Source organism: Sorex araneus, chromosome 6, assembly GCF_027595985.1.
Source record: "Sorex araneus isolate mSorAra2 chromosome 6, mSorAra2.pri, whole genome shotgun sequence".
Taxonomy (NCBI): Eukaryota; Metazoa; Chordata; class Mammalia; order Eulipotyphla; family Soricidae; genus Sorex; species Sorex araneus.
Window position 1 is genome coordinate 155,172,565 of NC_073307.1, and position 27,324 is coordinate 155,199,888.

Sequence of the window (27,324 nt, forward strand, 5' to 3'; positions counted from 1 at the left end):
CCCCTTTTGGAGAGCCCGGCAAGCTACCGAGAGTATCTCGCCTGAACAGCAGAGCTTGGCAGGCTACCCGTGGTGTATTTGATATGCCAAAAACAATAACAACAACGAGTCTCAAAGTGGGAGACGTTACTGGTGCCCACTCGAGCAAATTGATGAGCAATGGGATGACAGTGACACAGTGATACAGTTCATAGTTCTGTATTTGAACCTTGAGATCCTAGACTTTGATTTCAATGGACGCATGTTTTAGAAGCTTGTGGGAAGGTAGGGAGAGCATTTTGCACATGATTGGGAGGGGTAGGGCATAGAATTGATGGACAGTAAGGAAGATAGGATTATTGTTTAAGCTGTTCTCACACAAGAGAACCTACAGCTTCTCCAGAAGTTTGAGTGTGATGAAGCATTTGCTTTTGTGCTTTGGTCATGGGGCTTTGCCCTCTTAATGTCCTGCCATTGTGAGACCATGTCCTGCATAGTTTGAGGACCCAAAGATGAAGAAACAGGAAATAAAAAATATCAGGAACCAGTTCAAGTTGATTAAGTAAGTGAAGCCTGGGTTAAATATGCCAAATCCTAGCTTGACTCCTCTCTGAGTGTGAGAATACACGCTTATTGTGTATCATTGAATTTGTGCTTACTAGTATATCGTGGGGCTGGAGCGATAGCACAGCGGTTGGGCTTTTGCCTTTCAAGCGGCCGACCCGAGTTCGATTCCTCTGCCCCTCTCGGAGAGCCCGGCAAGATACTGAGAGTATGGAGCCTGCATGGCAGAGCCTGGCAAGCTACCCGTGTGTATGCCAAAAACAGTAACAATAAGTCTCTCGAGAGATGTTACTGGTGCCCACTCGAACAAATCGATGAGCAACGAGATGACAGTGACAGTATACCGTGGCAAATGCTTTGAAGAATTGCAAATGTTCCATGGCAAAATGCTTTGAAGAATTGCCACATAAGATATACTTTTATTTATTTCAAAGATTTATGATCATGATGATAAGGAATCCTTTTACAATGGGAGGCCTGAGCTTGAGCCCTGGCACTGTGTGTTCCCCCAAGCATGGCTGGGAGGGATCCCTGAGCACTGTGGCAGGAGTACCAATTGAGCACTGCCTGGTGCACATCTACTTCCTAACCCTAAAACATAAACAATCCTCCCCAAAAGACAAAGGACACGAGAGAACTACCTGACTCAATATAGATTTTCCCAAACAAACAAGTAGAACTTTATGGTGTAGAGTCACTGTGAGGGCTAGAGAGATAGTACAGTGGGTAGGGCACTTGCCTTGCATCTGGTTGACTGGAACTTGATTCTTTATTTTTTAATTTTTAAATTTTATTTTCATAAGGTTGTACATAATAATTGGTTACATTCAACACCATTCTCACCACCATTACACCTTCCCACCACCATTATTTCAAATTTGCCCACCACCATTCAAGTCTGCTTACCACAGGCAGATGCTAGATAATTATTGATATTCGTGATATTGTGAATATCATGAAAGGTCGTGTGGCCACAAAAGTGGTCACGCTCTCCTGGAACTCTAAAGTTGTAAATCATTGGGGTCTGGAGACATCTCTGTAGGGAGCTGATCCATTTTGAGATTTATTTGTGAGTCTCTGGATCAAGGCCATTAATGCGCTGAGATGGAATCCAGAGGCAGTTCGTGGGTATGACAGCCAGGACCCCAAAGGGGCAGGGAGATGAGAAGGGACAGCATGTCCCCACCGCCATCACCATGTGGCCTGGAGTCTTCAGTCCCTGCTCCTGTGTACCTGGGTTTTCTTTTGGAAGTTTGTGGCCACTGGGGATTCAGCTGGAGTGGACAGAGAGGGGACACTCTCTCCATCTGAGATGCCCCCTGAAATTGGCTCAGTATGGGGTCCAGAGAAATCTCCAGTGAGCTGCTGTCTTTTCGGATTCACTGCTTAGTCTCTGGGGTTTGATTATTAACATCCCATATGGTCCCTTGAGCCTCCCAGGAGTAATTCCTGAGCTAAAAACCAGGAGTAAGCCCTGAGCACTGCTGGGGTCAGAGTGTAGCCCCCCCCCCCCCATTCTCAAAAAGAATAAAAATAAAAACAAAAAACCAAGAAGAAAAAACTTGGGCTGAAGAGATAGCACAGCAGGTAAGACACTTGCCTTGCACGCAGCTGACCCAGGTTCAATTCCTGGCATCCCATACTGTCCCACATGAACCGCTAGGAGTAGTTCCACGAGTGCAGAGCCAGGAATAATCCCTAAGCATGACTGGGTGTGGCCTCAAAATAAACAAACAGGCAAACAAAAGTCACAGTGATTTTCAGGTAATATGTAAATATAGCACACTCCAGAGAGATTACCTGTTCCTAGAGAGAGCTCCGGTGCATGTTCAAGACATGTATGTGCACATAAGAAGTCATCCTCTGGACAATTGAACTGTGACCTGGGTGTGGTCTATTAGCAGCCAACAGTCACAGGACTGATGAAATTTTCAGTCAATTCACCATCTAGCTTATATGACCTTGGACCACTCTCTGCCTGTTTTCTCATCAGGACAAATGAGCAGTCTCATTATCTCTCAGTCTGCAGGATTTTTGTGGAGAAATAAAGACAGCATGTGAAACGGTTAAAGATACTCTGCAAGTATTGGATATTATTAAGTTGACCTTTCTATATTTTCTTTTCCTAAGTGAAGGGTAGAGAGAAAAAGAAATGGAATATCTCTAAAGAAATAAAAGGCTCGTGGAAGCCTTTGGTCTTGTCCTTCCTTTTCAAATCATGTCCTAGAACCAGTACTCGGCTAGGTCAGATGGGAGGCCGAGATAACAGAAAAATCAGTAGTTCTGGTACTGTTTTATTTAAATTTTGAGATTTTTGTCAGAGCAGAGATTTTTGGCACGTTGATCTTTTTTTTTTTTTTTTTTTTTTTTTAAATAACGTGGCAGTGTCTATTGTGTAAGTCAAAGTTTTGGGTGCCATGCTAACCTTGACATCTAAGGTGAGAGACTCCCTCACCTTTTCCCTCGTCTGGGATTTGCTTGGCTTGATCCAAATCCTAGCTGAATTTCCACTTATTGTCCCAGGACGTGTCCTTGGGATCCCTTGCCTCTATAAATTTGCTCAGGCTGGTCCCTGAGCTTTTCCCTCATTATTCTTCTTATCCTAACCTCCAGCTAGACTGACTACAAAGTTCACTCCTCTGGGAAGCCCTCTTTGATCTACCCAATTGATCAATGGCCTTGCCACCACTGAATTCATGCCACAATCAAGCGTTTAATTCTCCCCCCTCCCCCGCCCCCTAGGCTGGATAATTATAGAACGTATTAGATTGCATATTCTTTGTAGACAGGCATATGGTTTCTCTTCAGAAGGATTTATTTCATTGCCTCTCGCAAGATTTAGAAATCTTAGCGCAGCGATGAATCAATGAAGTGTGTGGTCTCATTTTTCCTTGGTTATCATAACCGTTAAAGAAAACAGCTATTCTGCTCTCCTCCTCTTCCTGATTTCCTTTCTAAATTGAGGCATGTTGAAGTTCAGTGACTTAACGTGATGACTGTGAACTTGGGGCTGAAGATCTACTACAGTGTTAAAGACAAAGTTCTGGCAAAGGCCAGGCCGAGAGGAACCTGCCAGTTCATCCTCTGGGCAACTTTCCAGGCTTTTGTGTTCCCTTTCAATAGGGGCAGGGGGGACCAAGGCAGCAACTAAGCAAAACGCCTGGCTCCAGGGAGGACAAACATGGAAGATGATGCGTTGTTGTGGAGTCCCCTGTGTACTCTCTCAAGTGCGTCCTCCCTGGCAAGGGGGATGAAAACTTTGTGTTTACAAAGCTCTGATCTTCCAAGATGTGTCTACACTAATGAGGTAGCAAAGGGAAACAATTTCCGTCATGGTTCCAACAGGATGAGATATAGTCAGGGACATGTCACTCCTCAAGGGACCACACAGAACGGGGGACTCAAGGCTTTCAGACTCTTAAGTGGGTATGTGGTAGGGCTTTGGGAGCTGGGACTGGGATCAGGTGCCAAATCTGCATGAGCAAAATAATTGCTTTTCCTTCGAGACCACTTTTACCATCAACTGGGGGAGTTATGTGCCTCCCTGGCATCTCTGACTGTCTTCCGCAAGAGGGATTTGCACCAGCCCCGGAGCCCATAGGAAGAGGTTGTTTTCTAGCATCTTCTGCCCTAAGCTGGAATTGACAAAAAGGCAGGGTGAGGAATGTATCTTAACCATTTTCCGCAGATCATGGAAACGGAATGATGATGAGAAGAGAGAAGAGAGAGAGAAAAGAAAATCCTGCAAAGATCAGAGCTGTCAGGGGGACTTGAGGCGGGATTCAGTGCAAGGATGACCTGTGGGAAACTATGACTTTATTGTCCCCATGTTCATTCACTTCCCCGCCCCCCCTTTCTCCATTTTAGCTTTTTATGAGTGGAGAGTAGGATGAGAGGGATGAACATCGAGACTTTGAGAGATTAAAGAACTTGCTCAGCATTGTGGCTGAGCAGGGATGGGAGGACGAGAACCACGCAGACCTCCTGCCCTCCAGGGTGGTATCTCCTTGGTACCCTATGGGGGCTTCTCTAACCAGTAGAAGAAAAATGATTTTTTAGAGTCCAAGAAAAAAGTGAACCAGTATGGAACATTTACAAGGTTAGGCGAATGCGAAGTGGAATTCAGGTGAGAAGACGGATCCATTTTTTTTCCTGATTCATGCTCAGTTCAGAACCTAAGATACAGTTTCTTTCAGTTATCTCTTCTCTCAGTACGTCAGTCCGATACTGGCTCAGCTTCCAAATCCTAGTTCTGTAGCGATCAAATATCTTCTCCACCTGGTTGCACTGCAGCTCTGCCAAATGGCTCTGCACCCATTAGCACAAAAGTTTCCATCAGCCCTTGGCTAGGAGTAGACTGCAGTGCTGATTCATGCTTGTCTCCTGAAATGAAGTCATTTCCTAGTCTGCTGGGCTGTTGCAGTAGATGTATGATGTCTGAAATATCCTGCTGTCTGAGGAACGAGCTTCTGGGTGCAGTCACGCTGGTCATGAGAGTGCTACCATTTTGTAGCTAATGCAGTCTTAGGCATGTCATTCAAATTTTTCCTGTCTCAGTTTCCTCATCTGTAAAATGGGGATAGCAAAGTGAAAATCTTTAAGTGATGATGGAATTTGAATGAGTTGAATGCATAAATTGTTTGGGATGGTATTTTATTGAAGTTTTCCTAGTAGAAAATATGATATTTGTTCGTTTAAAATCAGTTCCTGGCAAGCGAGGAGGCTCTCCTGAAGAGAATGGCTCTGTTGTAAGCCCTTTGTTAGGTTGAGAGGGTTGATCCAAGGACAGTTTATGAGTGTTAATTAATTCTAGTGAGTTCTTAACTTTCAGGCATTGCTTGTTTTTAAATGTGTTTTTCATAATGCCTTTGAAAACTTTGTGCCACAAAAATGTATTAAACCTGGGGCTGGAGAGATAGCACAGCGGGTAGGGCGTTTGCCTTGCACGCGGCCGACCCGGGTTCAAATCCCAGCATCCCATATGGTCCCCTGAGCACCGCCAGGGGTAATTCCTGAGTGCAGAGCCAGGAGTAACCCCTGTGCATCGCCAGGTGTGACCCAAAAAGCCAAAAAAAAAAATAAATAAAAAAATGTATTAAACCTTTGAAATATGCTGAGCTTTATGGGCACAAATTCTGACCAGAAAAGATAGACTTTAGAGACTTTTTGTTTGTTTGTTTTGGGAGGGCCACACCCCAGCAATGCTCAAGGATTACTCTTGGCTTCTCTACTCAGGAATTACTCCCTGCAGTGCTCGGAGGACCATATGGGATGCCAGAAATTAAACCCAGGTCAGGCCATGTGCAAGGCAAACGCTCTACCCATTGTGCTGTTGCTCTGACTCTTTAGAGGGATTTTTGAGGGGTGTATGGTCCAAGCTGAGACTTGCAGATCTTGTAAGAGAAGGAAACGGTGGGTGGATGGGGTAGACAAGGTATCATGACAGGCAAAATGGTCTGTAGAAGGCATAGAGATGTGACAGAAATGGGAGGAATGAGGGAAGCCAGTGTGAATGGAGGATGGGACCCGGCGGTGGGTGTGAGAGAAGTAAGAGAAGCCGCAGGAGAGAGCTCAGGGAAGATGTTCTCTGCCATGGCAAATTGTCTGAGTAATATCCTATCCTCAATGGAGTGCCATGACTGGATTTTTACAGGGAAATGAGAGGTAATCAAATCAAAGTCATGGAAATATTCCTTTGGAGCAGGAGTTAGTAAGAATTAGAAGTTTGAAGGCAGGGAGAGCAATTAGCTGCATGGCTGCTGTTTTGGTCTGGGCAAGAGAAGTAGAAGTTTTGAAGTAACTGATGAGGCATGAGTGTGGAGAAAAGGAACTGAATATTAAATAGATATCCTCCGGGCAGCTAGTGGCTCACAGAGCGAATTAGCAGGAAAGGTGGGTGAACACCCATTCAAATTCCAAAACACTTTAACTGGCTCACTTTTCTTGAGACGGTAAGACCGTCCTGTCACAGAACTCCGTCAAGGTGGGTGCTACGGCCAGTCATCTTTGAAGTTTCACATGGCACTTGGCAGAGGTAGTCCATCACGCGTATTTGATATGTATAAGCTAGGAATACAGTTAAAAATCTACTTAGAGCTTTTAACTTGTTTCTCCTCCCAGCCCTCTCGGGATCTGCTGGATTCATGGCCAAGAAGAACCTCACTTCAATCACAGAATTCCTCCTGATCGCATTCATTGATTATCCTGAATGGGCGCTCCCTCTCTTCCTTCTATTTCTATTTATCTATCTCATTACGTTGTTGGGAAACCTGGGCATGATTTTCTTGATCCGCACAGATCGCCGGCTCCAGACCCCAATGTACTTCTTTCTGAGCCATCTCTCCTTCATGGACATCTGCTATTCCTCTGTCACCGTGCCTCAGATGATGGCTGTGTTGCTGGAGCATGGGTCCACCTTATCCTACACGCGCTGTGCTGCTCAGTTCTTCCTCTTCACCTTCTTTGGCTCCATCGACTGCTACCTGCTGGCCCTCATGGCCTATGACCGCTACGTGGCTGTTTGCCAACCCCTGCTTTATGTCACCATCATTACACAGAAGGCCCGCGTGGGTTTTGTGGTCGGTGCTTACATAGCTGGTTTCTTCAGCGCCCTGGTGCGGACGGTCTCAGCTTTCTCGCTCTCTTTCTGTGGGACCAACGAGATTGACTTCATTTTCTGTGACCTCCCTCCTCTGTTAAAGCTGACCTGTGGGGACAGTTATACCCAGGAAATGGTCATTATTGTGTTTGCCATTTTCGTCATCCCTGCCTGTATGGTGGTGATTTTGGTGTCCTACCTCTTTATCATTGCGGCTATTTTGAGGATCCCCTCAGCGGGAGGTAGAGCCAAGACCTTCTCCACCTGTGCCTCACACCTCACTGCTGTGTCCCTCTTCTTCGGTACCCTCATCTTCATGTACCTGAGAGATAACTCTGGCCAATCCTCACAGAAGGATCGGGTGGTGTCTGTGTTCTACACAACTGTGATCCCCATGTTGAACCCCCTCATTTACAGCCTGAGGAACAAAGAAGTGAAGGAAGCCCTGAAGAAAATCCTTAACAGAAACAAGTTGCCCTAACCTTCTCTGACCTTGGAAATTCTGGGAGTCATCTTCTCAGCCGTTCCAGGATCCTATTTATGCACAGTACGCGCAAGGCCTAAATGGATATGTTTTGAATGCATATTTAAAAAAAAAAAAGGAATGTTTCAGGGAAAGAATGGAAGAAACAGAAAGGGGAAGCCTGAGACCAGATGAAAATAAGATCTCCAACTCTTTTTTTTTTTTTTTTTTGCTTTTTGGGTCACACCCGGTGATGCACAGGGGTTACTCCTGGCTCTGCACTCAGGAATTACTCCTGGTGGTGCTCAGGGGACCATATGGGATGCTGGGAATTGAACCCGGGTCAGCCGTGTGCAAGTCAAATGCCCTACCTGCTGTGCTACAGCTCCGGCCCCAAGATCTCCAACTCTTAGTCTAAGTAACAAAGGGTTCTAAAGTGAAATCCTTTGTCACCCAGCTGTGGCTCACTTCATAAGGCTGAGCAATAGTCCCCAATTACATCCTTTTGCCAGAAAAGTTCTATAAAATATATACATCATATCAAAATGTTGAAAATTATGTCTAATGAACTCCCTCAAACAAGACTTAGGTTCTGCAATAGCTAATATGTTACATTTGCTTGGTCATAGATAGATATCTGTCAACTTATCCTTCCATTAACTCATCCATCATTCCACCTAGTTTACTGATACATTTTAATAAGTTGTAGAAATTAGTGCTTTTCACTGCTCTATACTTCAGAATGACATCATTAAGGTTTAATATTTAGCATACATATGTTTTTTAATGGTTAAATTAAGGTAGTTATTTGATGATAGAGCTAATAAAGCTGACCCTGCTCCAAGTATTCTTTAGACTCTTGTTATTCCCAAAGAATTAAAAAAAATATTCTCATAATATCTATTGTCTATGGTCCTTACCCAGAAAAACGCCCTATTCTTTTTCCTTCATCTCTTCCAGTTCCCATTCTCCCATCCTTCCTTCCAAATTCATTTGGTGGATTTGTGCCATTCGTATTGCCCATAATAGCATCTCCAGAGCCTGTCTCGTAGATATCAGTTCTCTATGTTCTTAGTGCTTCTGACCTTGGGAAGTCAAACACTGCTGCATTCACAGCAGGAATGGGCAGGAGGGAATCCTCGCCTGCCCTAGATCTCTGTGTTCTGCAATAGCTCAGCTATCATAAACAGTTCCCCACAGTTTGTTGATTTATTTCTCTATCTGTAAGCGGCTCAATCAGACTCAGGCACTGGAGGAAACATGTCCCACCATCTCATTAGTTTTTTTGTTTCTGCTTAGATCCGATTCCCGGAACTCAAGCTCCTTTTCTCCATTTCTTGGATTACCAACTATCAGGACCCCAGGTATATACATAATATAAATAGTCATAGGAAAGAGAGGAAAAAAGAGTCCTCTTCACGGTATTTTATAAACAGAGGATGAGTCCATGCTCAGCCAACAAAAACAGTCACATCTTATCTGGGTTTCCAGTGACAGGATTTTCAATCAGAAAGAGCAGAGGGATGAAGGGGAGAAGATACGGGGTAAAGATGGCCAAAGGACATTCAACTTAAGAGCACTTAGAGGAAATGAAAATATATTTAATTCTTCAAAGGGACATTCAATTTATTCTAGAAGACAGGATGCCTTAAAATATGTACCATCATTTTCATAAAAAATATTTGATCCCTTTAAAAGTACTTTGGCTATCAAAACCCAGGAGGGGTGGGGCTAATAATAGTTGCTGTGTCAATTGCGTTATGATTGATGGTACAAGAGAAGGAGACAGAATGTTTGGATTAGTAATAAAGAATTGCCTCCTTATTAGAAAAAGCATTATTTATTTATTTTTAGATCTGATCTGTATAAACAAGAATCATTTGCCCTCTTAGAGCCTCCAAACGTGACGTGGAGAACATCACGAGCTGAGCAACAAGTAAGAAGGAGTAAGCACATGGAGACAATTAAATGTCTATTTCTGGTTTAATTATAAGCAGGCAGACAAAGACTTCTATTTAAAAAGGAAAGGGTAGCTGAAAAGACTCTAGGAACTTGGGGCTATCCCCCAGTACAGGACTCTCTCTTTTTCTCTGTGCCTCTCTCTCTCTCTCTCTCTCTCTCTCTCTCTATATATATATATATATATATATATATATATATATATAGCACTGTATCACTGTCATCACGCTGTTCATTGATTTGCTCGAGCAGGCACCAGTAATGTCTCCATTGTAAGACTTTTGTTACTGTTTTTGGCATATGGCATATCGAATATGCCATGGGTAGCTTGCCAGGCTCTGCTGTGTGGGTGGGATATTCTCGGTAGCTTGCGAGGCTCTCTGAGAGGGACAGAGGAATCGAACCCAGGTTGGCCTCGTACTACTGCTGTACTATTGCTCCAGCATATATTATATATATATATGTATATATGTATATTTAAATTTTACTCTTTAAAATTTAGCACCGCATGCTTAAGGAAGATTACAAAGTATTTTCCACTTACCTGTTGATGGAAAGAGAGTAAAATTTGTAGAATAGTTGATAATATGAAGATTGCTTGGCTGCATGTAGGTATTAGTATTTTTAAAAATCTTGCTATGCCTTCTATTAAACTCATTCAAATAACAAACTATGATGAGCTACCTTAGTTATAAAAGCTCTATTTTAATACAAAATCCATAGCCAATGATAAATATTTGGAAAATATATACTTAGAAAATATTAGGCAGAAAACTTCATCTCCTGGAAGCTTCTTAGTTTGGCTATCACTATATCACTGTATCACTGTCATCCCATTGCTCATCGATTTGCTCGAGCGGGCACCACTAACATCTCCATTGTGAGAAAAAAAGTCTTCTGGAGAGATATCCTTAAATATCAAGTTACATAAGGGGGTGGTGAGAATAACACCCTACCCTTTTCCTGTCTGGTACCATGCCTAGCTCTTACTAGACTCCTTCCCCATTATCTCTAGGTGAGTCACTTTGCTCTGTGAGAAATCCATTACCCTGAGACAGGTATAGGAAGGGACTTACAGGTATCATAGTTTCTCTTTGGTAGTTTCTGGAGACTGCATCCTTTATTTTTTTGTTATTTGTTATACCTGTCAGTGCTCAGGGTTTACTCTTCACTCTGTTTTCAGGAATCAACCAGGCAGTTCTCGATAAATAATGGGACAACAGTGCTGCAGTGCTTAAGAGTGTATGATACACTTTCTTTAAATTTTTTTTTTAATTTTATTGAATCACCGTGAGATAGTAACAAGCTTTCATGTTTGGGTTACAATCTCACAATGATCAAACACCCATCCCTCCACCAGTGTACATTCCCGATATCCCAGGTATACCCCCCCTTTCTCACCCTCCCCCTGCCTCCATGGCAGACAATATTCCCCATACTCTCTCTCTACTTTTGGGCATTATGGGTTGCAACACAGACACTGAGAATCATCATGTTTGCTCTATTATCTACTTTCGGCATGCATCTCCCATCCCAACTGGTTCCTCCAGCCATCATTTTCTTAGTGATCTCTTCTCTATTCCATCTGCCTTCTCCCCTCTGCTCATGAAACAGTCTTCCAGCTATGGGGCAATCCTCCTGGCCCTTGTATCTACTGTCCTTGGGTGTCAGCCTCATGTGATGTTTTTCTATACTCCACAAAAGAGTTCAGTCCTTCTATATCTGTCCCTCTCTTCCTGACTCATTTCAGTTAGCATGATACTCTCCATGTCTATCCATTTATAAGCAAATTTCATGACTTCATCTCTCCTAACAGCTTCATAGTATTCCATTGTGTAGATGTACCAGAGTTTCTTTAACCGGTCATCTGTTTTAGGGCACTCGGGTTGTTTCCAGATTTTGACTATTGTGAACAATGCTGCAATTAATATATATGTACAGATGTCATTTCTACTGTGCTTTTTTTGCATCCTTGGGATATATTCCCAGAAGTGGTATTGCAGGGTCATATGGAAGCTCAATTTCTAGTTTTTGAAGGACTGTCCATATTGTTTTCCAGAAAGGCTGGACCAGTAGACATTCCCACCAACAGTGAAAGAGCGTCCCTTTTCCCCCACATCCATGCCAGCACTGGTTGCTTTTATTCTTTTGATACACTTTCAAGGATAGGACATATGCTGAAACAAAGAATTCTATAAAATTATAAAACTAAAAGTTTTCAGTTGAAAATCTGTCTAGTTAGAAATCAAAAGTGAAACAGAACTGAAAGTCCCTCAAAAGTGAAAATTTAACAATATGCTTTTAAAAAAAATCTTATTTTTATTAGGACACTGTGAGTTACAAAGCTGTATATTAAAGAATTGTTTCAGGCATACAATGTTCCAACACCGATCTCATCACCAGTGTCCCCAGGGTGCCTGCTGTCCCTCAGCCTGTTCCTTTGGCAGGCATATTACAAATTTATTTCATATTGCTTGCTCCAATAAAACTTTTTTAATTTGTATTTTTATTTGGATCACATATTTAATAACAGTAAAAAAGCCAAATGTCATCATTATTATTAATTGGCTTTTCTGTTTTCTTTTTCTTCTATAGTATATTTTATTTGCTTGTTATTTTTATTTTTTAATTAAATTTTTTAAAATTAGTGAATCACTGTGAGGTGCAGTTACAGACTTACAAACTTTCGGATGGCAGCCAGACTTTAAAAAAATTTTTTTTTTTATTAGAGAATCACTGTGATGTACAGTTACAAATTTATGAACTTTTGTGTTTGCATGTCACTCATACAGTGATCCTTTACCCATCCCTCCACCAGTGCCCATTCACCTCCACCAATGACCCCAGTATCCCTCTCACCACCCCCACCCCATCCCCCACCACCCCACCCTACCTCTATGGCAGGGCTTTCCTTTTTTTTCTCTCTCCTTTTGGGTGTTCTAGTTTGCAATAGATGTATGGAGTGGCCTTCATGTTTGGTCTATAGTCTACTTTTAGTTCGCATCCAACCCAAATGGGTCCTTCCAACATCTTTTACTTGGTGTTCCCTTCTGTATCTGAGCTGCCTTTTTCTCCCAGCATGTGAGGCCAGTTTCCAAGCTGTGGGGCAGACCTCCTGATCCTTATCTCTACAACTCTTGGGTGTTAGTCTCCCACTCTGTTTTCTTATATTCCACAGATGAGTGCAATCTTTCTATGTCTGTCTCTCTCTTTCTGACTCATTTCACTTAACATGATACTTTTCATGTTGATTCACTTACACGCAAATTTCATGACTTCATCTTTTCTAACAGCTGCATAGTATTCCATTGTGTAGATGTATCAAAGTTTCTTTAACCAGTCATCTGTTTTTTTCCAGATTTTGGCAGCCAGACTTGAGGGCAGGAATAAACATTAAGTGCTTGAACACCATTGGTGGTTTATTTGTCCTCAGTTTGTCATTCATAATCTCCCTGAGTTGTTAGTCAATCTACACCTCAGTGGACATCTCAGAAGTAGAATTAGAGTGGGAACTTCTCTCAATCGTCTTAGAAGAATGGTGGAAAACTATTCTTTTGCGTTTCTAGAACATCATTTACTCTTATCTGGCAAGGGACTATTTCTTTGGTCTCACTCTTGAGTTCTCATTAATACTTCCATTCTCTTGTTTCTGTTTCTTCTGGTCTCTGGTAAGAGACCTGAGACAGGAACTTGACCAATATTGGCCAACACTGTAACCTGTTTCTTAACTCTATGATATCTGAGGAATTCCTGGGAAGTTTTAGAAATGATACAAGAAAAGAAAAGATTTCCCTTTTCTTCATCATGGATAAACTTGGATTAGTCAAGTAAGGATAAAACCAGGAGCTATTTTTTTCTCTTTTTTTGCAGAATAAATAGTTTTAGAAAGAAAAGATTGATACACAGAACAGTGATTAAAAAGAACGATTTTACTGATGTCATGAGAGTTTCTGTACTGAGTTGTTCTTGGGGGAGTCTAGCTATTCCCTGATTGTGTTTCCCAAGATCTTGAGAAACTTTTAGTGAATTATTTCCTGTGTTCAAGCCGTGTGGTATTTGAAATTTGACACTTATAACTGAGAAGTATTCAGAAAGAAACTCAGGGGTATGGGTTGGGAGATATCTCTAAAGACTAGAGCACATGCTTTATTCGTGGGAACCCCTGGATTGATTCCCAGTACTCTATGGTTCTCCAAACATTACTGGAAGTAGCCTACAGAATCATAGGCTTACTCCTGCTTCCAAAGAAGTTGAGGGGGTAAGTCAATGCCCTCCCAACACTATTCCCCCATTTGTACCTCATTGTTCGTACTTGTCAGGTGAGGAGTTTAACTGTAGTGCTAATTTTCTTCTGACTCTATCATTCATGGAAGTTTATAAAAGAAGTTCTGAGAAAATATTGAGAAAACTCATAAAAGAAACAGTAGAAGAAACCTGACCTAGGCCTAAATATCCCTGAGAGAAACTGGAGAATTAGGGCAGGAGTTATTTTCAAGAATTATAACTGAATCCAGATGAACTTGCTTGATGACTTGGTCACATTTTATTTGGGGCCTCTTCTGTCTTTGAGATGAACCAAGGGTCACTGGGTAAACCAGTCTGGCCTCAAAATGTCACAGCTTGGGAATTCAGTGAACTAATTCCATCAGTAAGTGCCTTCCTATTCAGGAACCTGTTTGTTTTCTTGTGAGGAAGAAAATCTGGGTCTTTTTTTACTACTAATATTACCTTTAAGTCTTGTGTCTGATAGGAGTATATAAAATTCTGCATCTTGGGGCTGGAGCTATAGCACAGCGGATAGGGTGTTTGCCTTGCACGTAGCCAACCCGGGTTCGATTCCCAGCATCCCATATGGTCCCCCTAGCACTGCCAGGGGTGATTCCTGAATGCTGAGCCAGGAGTAACCCCTGTGCATCACTGGGTGTGACCCAAAAAGCAAAAAAAAAAAATTCTGCATCTCTACAAGTGAATGAGGGCAGGATTACCAATGATGAACTGATGCATTAGGATAAGTCCTTCCAAAGAAAATGATAGGCATTTTGCAGTCCTATTAAATTGGCCTGAGATCTCACTAAATATGGATGGGAGAAATATACCGTACCTTCACAAAACCTAATACTTCCTGTGAGCTGCAAGTTTTGACTGGCTATAAAGAATAGATGTTCATGTAAAGATATTCAAGAAGTGGGATTTTCTTTTTGAGGAGGTGCGATGCAACGAGAAATTCAACCTATGCTTACCAGACAAGCGCATCGGAGCCTGATGGTGACTTCAGGCTTCCTGATACTCCAAAAGTTGCTGCTGTGCCTCTGGCTGGGTTCCAACAACTCAGGGCTAAATTTCCAGAGAAATTAAATAGCTAAAAGTTAGGAATGTGGGAGCCACACCCACAAACCACCTCTGGCTCAGGTATGCAAACTCATTTATTAGCCTTGCTTCTGATCCAGAAATAAATCTCAAAATAGAGCAAAAGTTGCAGTTCATCTTGGACCCCCACAAGGCTGAACAGACCAAGGTAAATCGGAGGGGGTGAGTCGGCCTGGTGCCCGCCCAAGCAAAGCCCCAGCAGCTGCTTGTTTCCACAGTCCAAAATCACCACCATGCCCCTGGCTGGACTCCATTGTCTCAGGATGGACCTCTCCAAGATATTAACCTGTTGAAAATTTGGATAAGTGTGTTTTATGACTGAAATCTTCAGGCTTTCTTGGGATTGAGATGGGCTACCTCCACCCATTTCCCTGTACTTCTGGAAACCTTGGCAGTCACATCCACACCTAAAAGCTGCCATCTAGTTAAAAAAGCTACCCCAGCCTTACCTTCCCAATAAAAATACTGAACAAACACGATTACCTCTTAGCACGTGTATTGCAAACCACAATGCACAAAAGGAGAGAATGGGAAAAAAAAAGTGCCTTCCATAGAGGCAGTGTGTGTATGTTGGGGACAGTGGGAGGGAAAAGGGGTTCACTGGTAGTGGGAAATGTACACTGGTAGAGGGGTGGGTGTTGCAACATTGACCAAAATTTAATCATGAATAGCTTTGTAATGATCTATCTAATGGATATTCAAAAAATTATTTTTAAAGTACTGGGCTTTTAAAAGTATCTGAAGACATTTCTAAAATATTAATAATTGGGCTTCCATATGACCCAGAAAACTTACTATTGGGCTTTTACCCAAGAAAGAGATATTTGCTCCTCTATGTTCATTACTGTGCTATCTGCAGTAGTCAAGACTTGCAAACAACCTGTGTTCAAGAATAGATACGTGGTTTAGAGGCCAGAGTGATAGAATAGTGGGTAGGGCACTGGCCTTGCACACAGCTGATCTGGGTTCAATCCCTGGCACCCCGTCTGGTCCTTCAAGCTTACCAGTGATCACTGAATACAGAGCCAGGAGTAAGCCAGGTTGCTAGGTATGGCCCCAAATCCCCAAAGGAAGAAACTGTGGTTTATATATAAAACGGAATACTACTCAGCTATAAGAAAAGATTAAATCATTGCAATTTGCTGCTACACATATGGACCTAGATGGTATCACACTGAGTAGTCAATTATAAGGAGACCAAGGGATAAAGAAAGATCTCTTTCATTTGTGGACTGTAAGGGACTAACAAAGGTCCAGTCTCTGAGAGTTAGTTTAGAGAACTGAATCTGCATGATTGGGTGATGGGGGTGGGAAAGGGCCTTGAGACATCGGTAAAGGGTTGCTGAAACTCTGATGATGTGGTTGTAGGGTTGTGAGTGTGGGATTGGAATATTGTATGTCTGATAATCTACTTTTAATGGTACTGTAAACTATGGTGCCTAAAAAAATTTTAATTTCCCCCCCAAGTGCCAGGAATTGAATCTAGGGCTTCACATAGGCAAGACAGGTATTATACCAGTGAGTCACATTTCTTTCCCAAAGAGGGAATTTTGGAAGAAGACAGTTAATCCTGACAATATAGTCTGTGCAATCATTTATGTTTAGAAAAGTGAAACCATATGGGGTTAGGAAGAATGCTTAGTCTATCCTTTCCCCCTGGCTGGGGTAATACATCTTAGAGGGAACAAAGGCATGCCTAAGTATTTGAAGAGATTTCTACTGCAATCTGCTTGCTCTGAAACTTAGATCTATCTCTAAGTCTTTTTAGCAGACAGGAAAAAAAATGTACAGACGTAGAGGGAAGAGCTCCCCAACTCTTTTTCAGACCTGGATTTCAAGGATTTTCTTTTGAGGATTTTCACTATAGAATAGTTTAGGATTTAAGAGTGTATATTCAGGAGTCAGGCTATGTGGGTTCAAATCCAAGATCTGCCCTTTTCTCTGGGATACGAGGTAACCCATTTTAAAATCAATCACTAGCGAGATTAAGAGACCAGACAGGGTGCCAGGGACTGAACCTGGATCAGCTGCATGCAAGGAAAGCAGCTGCAATTAAATTTCCTCATCTCTTTAAAATTGAGATATTAAGTAGTACCAAACTGTTTTGTGGACTAAGTGAACTAATACTTCTCTCTCTCTTTCCCTCTCTCTCTCTCCGTTCATTAATATATCTCCTATCATATTACAAGAGTGAAATGGCATTGGTGGAGCAGTTTAAATAGTTCTTGTCACTGTTACCCTGTCAAACTTCCCCTTTTACGTTCTGTATTAGTTACTACCAGGTCTTGCAGGAAACCAAAGCTGGTCTTAGGGAACAAACTACTAACTTTTGCTTTCGTCGTAGAGGTCTCTGTTGTCAAAGTGTGTGAAATTTTGATCTATGCTTCTGAAATTCATTCTGCTTCCTGTCTGAAGCTGATCTCAGGTGACCAAATCAGTTTAGTAATTGCCCACTCATGGTTTTCCATTCTATTCCAGCTTCCTGAAAGTAGGATCCTGATGGCCTCTACGGCTTATTTTACCTGGGGCATTGAGTGGAGAGGGACTGTAGAGCACTCAGGAGTCATTGCCTCTGTTAGTCAAGTGAAGGGGCAGCTTCTCTTAAAGAGCAAGACCGTTTCTTGGAAAGATGTGCCCCTACCCGGCCCTCTCCTAATTTCTTCTCCAACGGGGACAATTGCTCTAGGGGCAGTCAGCCTGACAGACTCAAAGGAGCCAGATCCTCAGATGAGTCATCAGGAGATGCTTGTTCTTGGAATGCTTACCGCTCTGCTGGCTGGCATGTGGTCAATTGCAGAACGGTTTGAGAGCTGCACTGCCTAAGGAGCATTCTTCCTGAGTAGCTCTGTTCTGGAAGATGCTAATCTGCTTTCAATCAAAGAAAGGCTCTGTGGTCAAATGTCTTGTGCAATGGTCTGTGAAAGCAAGTTGACATGGTTTCTTAAAGGAGCTCTATGATCCTTAAATAGTCTGATGTGCAATGATTTTCTGAATTGGCACTGGCAACAGAATACTGATCTTATTCAAGTTTTATTCTTCCATGCATAGTCTTATCTGTATCTAGGTAGGTTTTTTTTTGTTTCGTGTTGTTTTGGGGTCATACCTGGCAGTTTTCAGGGCTTACTTCAGGCTCTGTACACAGGGATCATTTCTGGTGGGCAAAGGGCACCATTAAGGTGCTAGGGATCAAACCTAGGTCAGCCACATGCAAGGCAAATGCCCTATCCACTGTATTATTGCTCTGGCCCTATCTAGGTAGATTTTTAAAAAATGTATGAGACACAGATAGAAGGGAACACCAAGTAAAGGATGTTGGGAGGACCCATTCGGGTTGAAAGATGCATGCTAAAAGTAGAACATAGACAGAACATGATGGCCGCTCAATACCTCTTGCAAACCACAACACCCAAAAAGAGAGAGAATAAAAGGGAATTCCCTGCTGCTGAGGTGGGACTGGGTGGTGGGGGATGGGGTCAGGGTGGTGGGAGGGATGCTGGGAATATTGGTGGGGAAGAAAGGGCACTGGTGGAGGGATGGGTAAATGATCATTGTATGATATAATGCAAACACGAAAGCTTGTAAGTTTGTAACTGTACCCCACGGTGATTCACTAATAATAATGGAAAAAAAGGTATGAAAAAGAAAAAAAAATGTGTGAGACAGAGAGACATCAACCCCACCCCAACAATCTTATGTCTGCTGTGAGGAAGAAAAATGCTGATAGGAATTTGGGGAAATCATATTCCATAAGCAACATTTAAAAAATATTTTCTTTTATTTATGGCCTTGTGTGCAGAGGGTTCACAAGTTGAGAACTCCTGAGAATACTTCCCAGAGCAGTGTCATCTCTGTATAGGATCTTTGGAGAGTAGCTATATTTGACCCTCCCTGGGGAGAAGTTATTAATAATACGGAGGCCTACGTTTCTTGGATGATGCTCCTAATCAGAATTTGGGGGCAAGTGAGAGGTGGGGCGATGAATCAGTTCCAATCTATGCCCACTGAAGTTTGAGAACCAAAGCTCTGGAGGAGATGCCAGTTAGTGTAAAGGATTTGCTCTCTTGCCTAGCAATGTCTGTTCGCAACCTGCTTACACTCACCTCTCCTACATCTCATCTTATGATCCTGCATTACTATTCTCTATTCTGGCCAAGTGGTCAACCTTCAGAGTCACCAATTACAGCATGTTTTGGTGATGGAGAGCCGGAATCTGTTCTTGCAAAATAATGTCCTTTAGGGATCAGATCCCAAAAGGTCCTTCTATTCCCCGAAGAATGGATGTCCACCACAGGAAAGCAAGATAAATCAGAGAAATTCCCACTGCACCCCTGCTTCCGTATTATCAGCTAGGGAAGTATGATGAAAAATATTTGACAAAGTTCTTAATGATGGTACCGGATACTTAAAAAATACTGTCTTTTGGTACAAGGCAGAAATGAGACTGCGATAGGAACCAGCCTCATTAGAACCGTCTGAGAGATATCAGAATATCAACTGGAGCTTTGGGGAGTTTGAAACAGAAGTAAAATATCAAAATATATTAGCTTCCTTGTTAGGAAGTCACGTAATGAATTGACTCTCTCTAGGGACCCACCTCAGGAACAAATTAGGTTATGATGCTGGGTTAGTGAGTACAAGACACAACACCAGCAAGAACTAGAGCTTAGAGAGGAGGAGGAGGTGGAGGAGAAAGAAAGAAGAGAGAGGGAGAGAGAGTGTGAGCAGGAGAGAGGGAGAGTGAGAAAGTGAGAGAGAGTGAGAAAGAGAGAGAGAGAGGACAGAGTGGCAGTGTTATCCTGGATTGGGTCTGAAAAGGGTTTTGGGAATCTCTAGGGCAGAGATGTACTGTTTTGCCAAGGAAGAGAGCAAAGCTAAGGACTCTACAAAGTGAGACGAAGATAAACGTTTTGGGAGAAAAGCCATCTCAAACATATTGCTATGTTCTTGGACTCATACCACATTACTGTGTATTGAAAGGGAACCAAGACTCACTTAATGACTTCTGCAGGCTCAGGCATCTAGTTTGAGTGAACTGGAACATCAGTAGGTTTCCGATGGATTGGCAGAGGAAACTCTAAACAAAGGAGGAAGGCACTGAGGACGTGGAATTCAGGTACGGATAGTTCAAACTCAGCTCCTGGCTCCCAGATTTAATTTCTGTTTTATTATCCCTAATAGGTTAGCTCGGATTGGTCTCGATACTGGTGCATCAAGTAATCAAACATGAGCAAATCTCTATTCAGCCTGTTCTAGAATTCTGTTAAAGGTCTCTAAATGCATTAACCCAGGTTCTCCCAACAGCACTTAGATAATACCAGGCTGCAGAACTATTTCTGCTTTAAATTTATGTGTATTCCCCAACTACTGCTTTTATTAGGGATTGTGAGAACAACCAAATAATGACTTAGGAGCTTTGTTAGGCACTGAAGGGGCTTATGTTTATTCTTCTGATTCCAAAGTTGATGCTACTTAGAAAAAACAAAAACACAAACAAAAACCCCTTCACAAAGCCCGTCAGCTCTAATTAGGATAACAGCTGCTTATTAAGAAACACGTTGTTGGACTAAGAATAGAAATATTCCTACAAGCAGAAACCATTGCTGACTGCCAATGGATTTTTTTTTCTTGGTTCGTGCTCTTTTGTTCATAGGCTATAAATTTTCTTTCCTTAAAACAATCATTACAAATGTAAATAGTCACCATCTATGGATGGAGTGCTTTTATGTCAGTGCACGCTTACCTCAGTTTAACTCTATGCGTTAGCCCTTTCTCATAAACAGGACAGATATTATGATTCCTATTTGACAGAAGAAGAAATTGAGATTTGGAGAGGTTAAATACCTTGAATTAGATAAAACAGCTTCTTGGGGACAAAGTTGTGAACTCAAGTGTTGGCTTCTAATCCATAAAATAATTTGCCATTTATTCTTAGTATCATACACACACTTGCCACTTTTTTTTAAATCTGATATCATAATGAGCTCAGGAGTTATCTCATTTCATGTTAGATTGCAAACTTTACCTGTAGGACATCTAACTGAAAACTTGATTATTACAAGTGGCTTAAAAAAATGATTAAAACACCATGTTTACAAGTCTATTCATAGCTAAGTTTTAAACAAACAATGTTCCAGCACTAATCCCACTAGTGTCAACCTCCCTCCACCAAGGTTTACAGGGTCCCTCCCCTGCCCCCTTACCCCCTTAATCTACCATCTTGACTGGTACATTTAAAAAAATTTTTTTTATTAGTGAATCACTATAAGGTAGTTACAGACTTACAAACGTTTGTGCTTGCATTTCAGTTATACAGTGGTTGAGTGCCAATCCCTCCACTAGTGCCCATTTTCCACCACAAATGGTCCCAGTATCCCTCCCACCACCCCCGCCCCATCCTCCCCCCACCCCTCCCCTCCTCTCTGGCAGGGCATTCCCTTTTGCTCTCTCTCTCTTTTTTTGGTGTTGTAATTTGCAGTAGAGGTATTAAGTGGCCACCATTGTTTGGTCTATAATCTACTTTCAGCCCGCATCTCCCATCCTGAACGGGTCCTCCTAGCACCCTTTACTTGGTGGTCCCTTCTCTATCTGAGCTGCCTTTTCTCCCAGCATGCAAGGCCAGCTTCTAAGCTGTGGAATCACCCTCCTGGTACTTATCTCTACTGTTCTTGAGTGTTAGTTTCCCATTCTGTTACTTTATGTTCCACAAATGAGTGCAGTCTCTCTATGTCTATCCCTTTCTTTCTGACTCATTTCACTTAACATTATACTTTTCATGTTGATCCACCTCTATGCAAATTTCATGACTTCATCTTTTCTTACAGCTGCATCGTATTCCATTGTATAGATGTACCAAAGTTGACTGGTACCTTTCTAATTTAGTTGGTAAAGTTTGAATCTCATGATTTCTGTGTTGTTGATTCTGTGGTTTGGAGTGAGCTCTGTCATTCCCCCCAAGTACCTGAATCCCCTTGGTCCCTGCCCCCTCTCTCTCTACACTTCTACTTGATTTCTTTCCCTTTCCTCCCTGTACTCTGGGGCCAAGAGTGGTCTAGATATTCCCTCTTTCAAACATTGCATCCCCTTATCCAGTTATCATCCCCTTATCCAGTTATTCTTTTTTTTTTCTTTTTGGGTCACACCCGGAGATTTCAGGGGTTACTCCTGGCTCTGCCCTCAGGAGTTACTCCTGGCGGTGCTCGGAGGACCATATAAGATTCTGGGAATCGAATCCGGGTAGGTGGAGTGCAAGACAAATGCTCCAGCCCAATATCCAAGTTATTCTTAATTCCACATGTAAATGAAGTCGTTCTGTGTTTCTCTGGCTTATTTCATTGAACAGGGTTCCATCTATATTGCTTTAGGGGGTCCCCTCCTCTGGATTTTTTTGTTTTTGTTTGTGGGCCACCAGGGATTACTCCCGGCTTTGTACTCAGGAATCGCTCCTGGTGGTGCTCAGGAGACCACGTGGGATGCCAGAGCTGGAACCCACGAAGCAAACGCCCTACCCAGTGTGCCATCTCCGTGGCCCTTCACCCGGCACTTTCGTCTTAGCCCTAAGCAGGTGCAGCGCCCACCCGATGGATGGCTCGGGAGAACCACACCACGGTGACCGAATTCTTCCTGATCGCCTTCACTGAGCACCCCGAGTGGGGGCTTCCCCTCTTCCTGCTGTTCCTGAGCTTCTATCTCTTCACTCTGCTGGGCAACGCGGCCATGCTCTTCCTGATCCGCAAAGACCGCCGGCTCCACACGCCCATGTACTTCTTCCTCAGCCACCTGTCCTTCGTGGACATCTGCTACTCCTCGGCCATCGTGCCCCTGCTGCTGGCCGTGCTGCTGCACCGCGGCGCGCTCATCTCCCTGGCTGGCTGCGCCGCGCAGTTCTTCCTCTTCACCTTCCTGGCGTCCATCGACTGCTACCTCCTGGCCATCATGGCCTATGACCGCTACGTGGCCGTGTGCCAGCCCCTGCTCTACGCCACCATCATGACGGAGAAGGCGCGCTCGGGCTTGGTGGCGGGCGCGTACGTGGCCGGCTTCTCCAGCGCCTTCGTGCGCACCGTCTCGGCCTTCAGCCTCTCCTTCTGCGACCACAACGAGATCAACTTCATTTTCTGCGACCTGCCGCCGCTGCTGAAACTCACCTGCGGGGACAGCTACACCCAGGAGGTGGTGATCGTGGTCTTCGCCCTTTTTGTCATGCCGCTGTGCATCGTGGTCATCTTGGTGTCCTACCTGTTCATCGTCTTGGCCATCCTGCGGATTCGCTCGGCGGGGGGCCGCTCCAAGACCTTCTCCACCTGCGCCTCCCACCTCACCGCCGTGGCTCTCTTCTTCGGGACCCTCATCTTCATGTACCTGCGAGATAACTCCCGCCAGTCGTCCGAGGAGTACCGGGTGGTGTCCGTGCTCTACACAGTGGTGACGCCCATGCTGAACCCCCTTATCTACAGCCTGAGGAATAAGGAGGTAAAGGACGCCGTGATGAAAATTCTCAACCGATCCAAGACAATGAGAATGTCCTAGGTGGACTCTGGTCAACGAGCGTCATCCCTGAACTTCTCCATCCTTTCTGTCTTTCTTCACTTAATACCCACGTGGGATAATAAGTGACTTTCCAGGCAGCCCCTCTAATTGTCCCTGAACTTTCCACGTCACTGACTTTTGTGATTTATTGCTCGATGCCATGCCCCGTTCTGGTCTGACCTGCGATATGTTTGCACAAATTTGATGTCCAAATATCACATCTAGAAAATACACTATAGGCAAGGACAAGCATTTCATTTTTATTTATTTATTTATTCATATCTTTTTGGTCACTTCTGGAGGTTTTCAGGACTTTCTCTTGACTCTGTACTTGGGGATCACTCCTGGCAGGGCTGGGGGATGTTAAGAAGTGCCAGGGTTGGCTGCGTGGAAGGCAAGCACCCACTGTACTATTGCTCCAGTCCCTGGAGGTAAGCATTTTAACCTGAGATTCTTTATTACCCAGTGCCTAGGAAAGCACATAGCACATAAAAGTCTCTCAATAAATATATGATGAATAAACCATTGGTTCCATTGTCTATTTTTACATTTTGAGTTTCTTAGATTTTAGGTTTTTTTACCTGCTGAGTGGTCTTGTCTATTTTATGACTATAAATTTGAGGAACTAATGTCTGAATGAGAGGGATCATGTGTGTTTTAGGAACTAGTGTCTGTTGAAAGTAGTACATTGTTTGGCATAGGAAGTGTTCAATGAGTGGAATGAAAGGTACTTGGGAAATGAAAAAGTTATTGCATATGCAATTAGTAGCCTAGTTCAAAGATCTTTTCTAGTGCCCATCATTATTTTTGTTATTTCCCTTATTACTGTTTTTGTGAATTTTGACACTTAACATCAATGACAATGATAATAGTGGGTTAAGTAGCATAACATCCATGTAGGAGAGTGACATAGTTGTATGACTGAAGCACAGACCCCAAAACACTGAAAACCTGAGATCGAAGCTGTGACCACTGAACTTAGTAACATGCCTGTCAAGGAGAGGGGTGGGAGGAGTGTGGGGACACTGGTGAAGGGAAGCTGACGCTGGATTGTTACCGAAATATTATATGCCGAAAACTCAACTAAAAATAACTCTGTAAATCACAGTTCTGTAAACTTTTATTTATTTATTTATTTTTAAACTTTTAAAAAGCTTTCCTTTGTATTGGACCTCTGCAATATTTTCTGATAGTCTCTTCTTGATACTCTTTTTTTCTTTCAAAGCTCTATCTTTTAAACATATTTTTCCGAAGGCCAAAAGTGATTATACTGTTTCCTGCATAAAAATCTTTATTGGTTCTCTACTAACCTCAAAATAAAATCTGAATTATAATATGGTTAAAAAAAACCAGCCCTGTATAACCTGTAGCTTTGGTACTACCTTAACCTTTTTGTTCTTCTGATTGAGTAGTACCATGACATAGCTGCATCAATAGTAATAATAAATATTAGCATGGGAATAGGGGCTGGAGCGATAGCACAGCGGGTAGGGTGTTTGCCTTGTATGTGGCTGACCTGGGTTTGAGTCCTCCATCCTGCATGGCAGAGTCTGGCAAGCCCCCTGTGGCATATTCGATATGCCAAAACAATAACAACAAGTCTCACAGTGGAGACTTTACTGGTGTCCGCTCAAGCAAATCGATGAGCAATGGGATGACAGTGACAGTGAAGTAGCATAACATTTGTTAAATAATTTTCAACTTCTACGAATTGTGATGCATACTAAAGGAGTTATATGATTTAATTACATGATTAAATAAAATAAAGGTATTTCATTACCTACCTTCAAATTATATTATAAAGCTACAGGGATCAAAACAACATGATATAGGAAAAAAGATAGACTCTCTGACCAATTGGATCAGAATAGAACATCCAAGGACAAATTCCTACATATATGATCAACTAATTTTTGTTAAAGGAGCTGAAAGCATGAAGTGGAGCAAAGACAGCCTCTTTAATAAATGGTCCTGGGAAAAGTGAATAACCACACATTAGAAATTAAAGCTGGATCCATATATCACACCTGACATAAAAATCTATAGCGAGTCAAAGACCTTGAGATCAGACCAAGGTCTATCTCAAATATATAAAATACACTTAAGAAAATATAGGAAAATATAGCAGAATGCTCCAAGATCTGGACCTGAAAAATGTCTTTAATGATACAATGCCACTGGCAAAGACAACAGAATAAAAAAATAAACAAATGGGACTACATCAAACTAAGATTTTCTACATGACTAAAGAAACATGGCTAAAACTACAAGACAACTAACTAAACGGAAGACAATATTTACATTCAACACATCAGGTAAAGGGTTTATTGCTGTCATTCCATTGCTTATCAATTTGTTCGAGTGGGCACCAGTAACGTCTCTCATTGTGAGACTTGTTTGTTACTGTTTTTGGCATATCCAATACACCACGGGTAGCTTGCCAGGCTCTGCTGTGAGGGCGCAATACTCTCAGTAGCTTGCCGGGCTCTTTGAGAGGGGCGGAGGAATTGAACATGGGTCCAGCCCAAAGGATATATAAAGTACTCACAAAAATTAACAACAACAAAAAATACAAAAGCCCCATCAAAAAATGGGGAGTAGAAATGAACAGGGACTTCTCTGAGGAAGAACAGTGGATGACCAAAAGGCACATGAAAAAAGGTGCTCATTATTCCTTATTAGGGCAATCCAAATCAAGATAATGAGATACAGTATCACACTAGTGAGAATGGCACTCATCAAAAATACTGGGAACAATATATGTTGTTGGGGGTGTGGTGAAAAGGACTTACCTCTCATGCACTGATGGGGGGATGTTGCCTGGTCCAACCTTTATGGGAAACAGTATGGTGATAATCAGTTGCCATATGACCCAGCAATTCCGCTTCTGGATATCTATTCCTAGGACACAAAAGCATTCACTCAAAAAAACATGTAGCGCCACTCTCCGCCCAGATGTGACCCCGAGCACCGCACAAGAACGGCTCTTCCGTTCCAGAACACCCATGATCCCGGAGGCCAACGAACTACTTTCGGCACCCAACAGCTTCTTGCAAAATGCCTTAGATTGTGAACTAAGCTACGGCCCCATGCCGCCCCGGGAGGGGAAAGGTTGTTCTCTCTTGGCCTTTCCTTTCCCCGGCAGCGTGGCGACCGCCATCTTATAAGGCCCACTAAACAGAGGTATGAGCTTTCAATGATGCGACTTCTGGCAGAAATTTCTCTGGGCTTAATTACTAAAATACCAGAAATCCAAAATCTCATGTGCTCTTCATTCTCAGCAATGGAAAACAAATTTTCAAATGATGCCTTTTCAGCAGGTCTGATTGTTGGGGGAAAATTCCAAATAATGATAGTGAGGTTTTTTTTGATATTGAATGTAATCAAAGTAAAGAGAAAGTAAAGTGAAAATCATCAGCCATACAGGTGGGGGGTGGGGGTGGGATGGGAGGTATACTGGGGTTCTTGGTGGTGGAACATGTGCACTGGTGAAGGGATGGGTGTTTGATCATTCTATGACTGAGACTTGAGCCTGAAAGCTTTGTAAATTTTCACATGGTGATTCAATAAAAAATAAAATAAATAAATAAAAACATGTACCTCACTGCAATACTTAGTGTACTAGCTGGAATTATGTAGAATAAAACCTTCATGTTAATGGTTGGAATTAGCATAGTTGTCCAACTATAAATAAGTGGATCATAAAGATGTGGAATATGTACACAATGAAATACTGGAATACTGTGCAAATGTAAGGAATGATTAAATCATGCAATTTTCTGTAACATGGATGAAACAGGAAGATACATTAAATGAAGCAAGCCATAAGAGAAAAAAAAACACAGGATGACCTCACTTATATGTGGCA

General features: G+C 42.5%; 2 protein-coding genes across 2 annotated transcripts; both read left to right on the forward strand.

Annotated features, from left to right (window-relative positions):
* The first annotated feature begins 6,686 nt into the window (after window positions 1–6,686).
* Window positions 6,687–7,622, forward strand: LOC101546595 (olfactory receptor 9Q1). The gene has a single exon (XM_004620457.2). It carries the CDS (start codon window positions 6,687–6,689, stop codon window positions 7,620–7,622), a length of 936 nt encoding a protein of 311 aa, XP_004620514.2.
* A 14,889-nt stretch (window positions 7,623–22,511) lies between these two features.
* LOC101546849 (olfactory receptor 9Q2-like) lies at window positions 22,512–23,456 on the forward strand. Its single transcript, XM_004620458.2, has one exon. The coding sequence runs from the start codon at window positions 22,512–22,514 to the stop codon at window positions 23,454–23,456; it is 945 nt and encodes a 314-aa protein (XP_004620515.1).
* The last annotated feature ends 3,868 nt before the right edge of the window (window positions 23,457–27,324 follow it).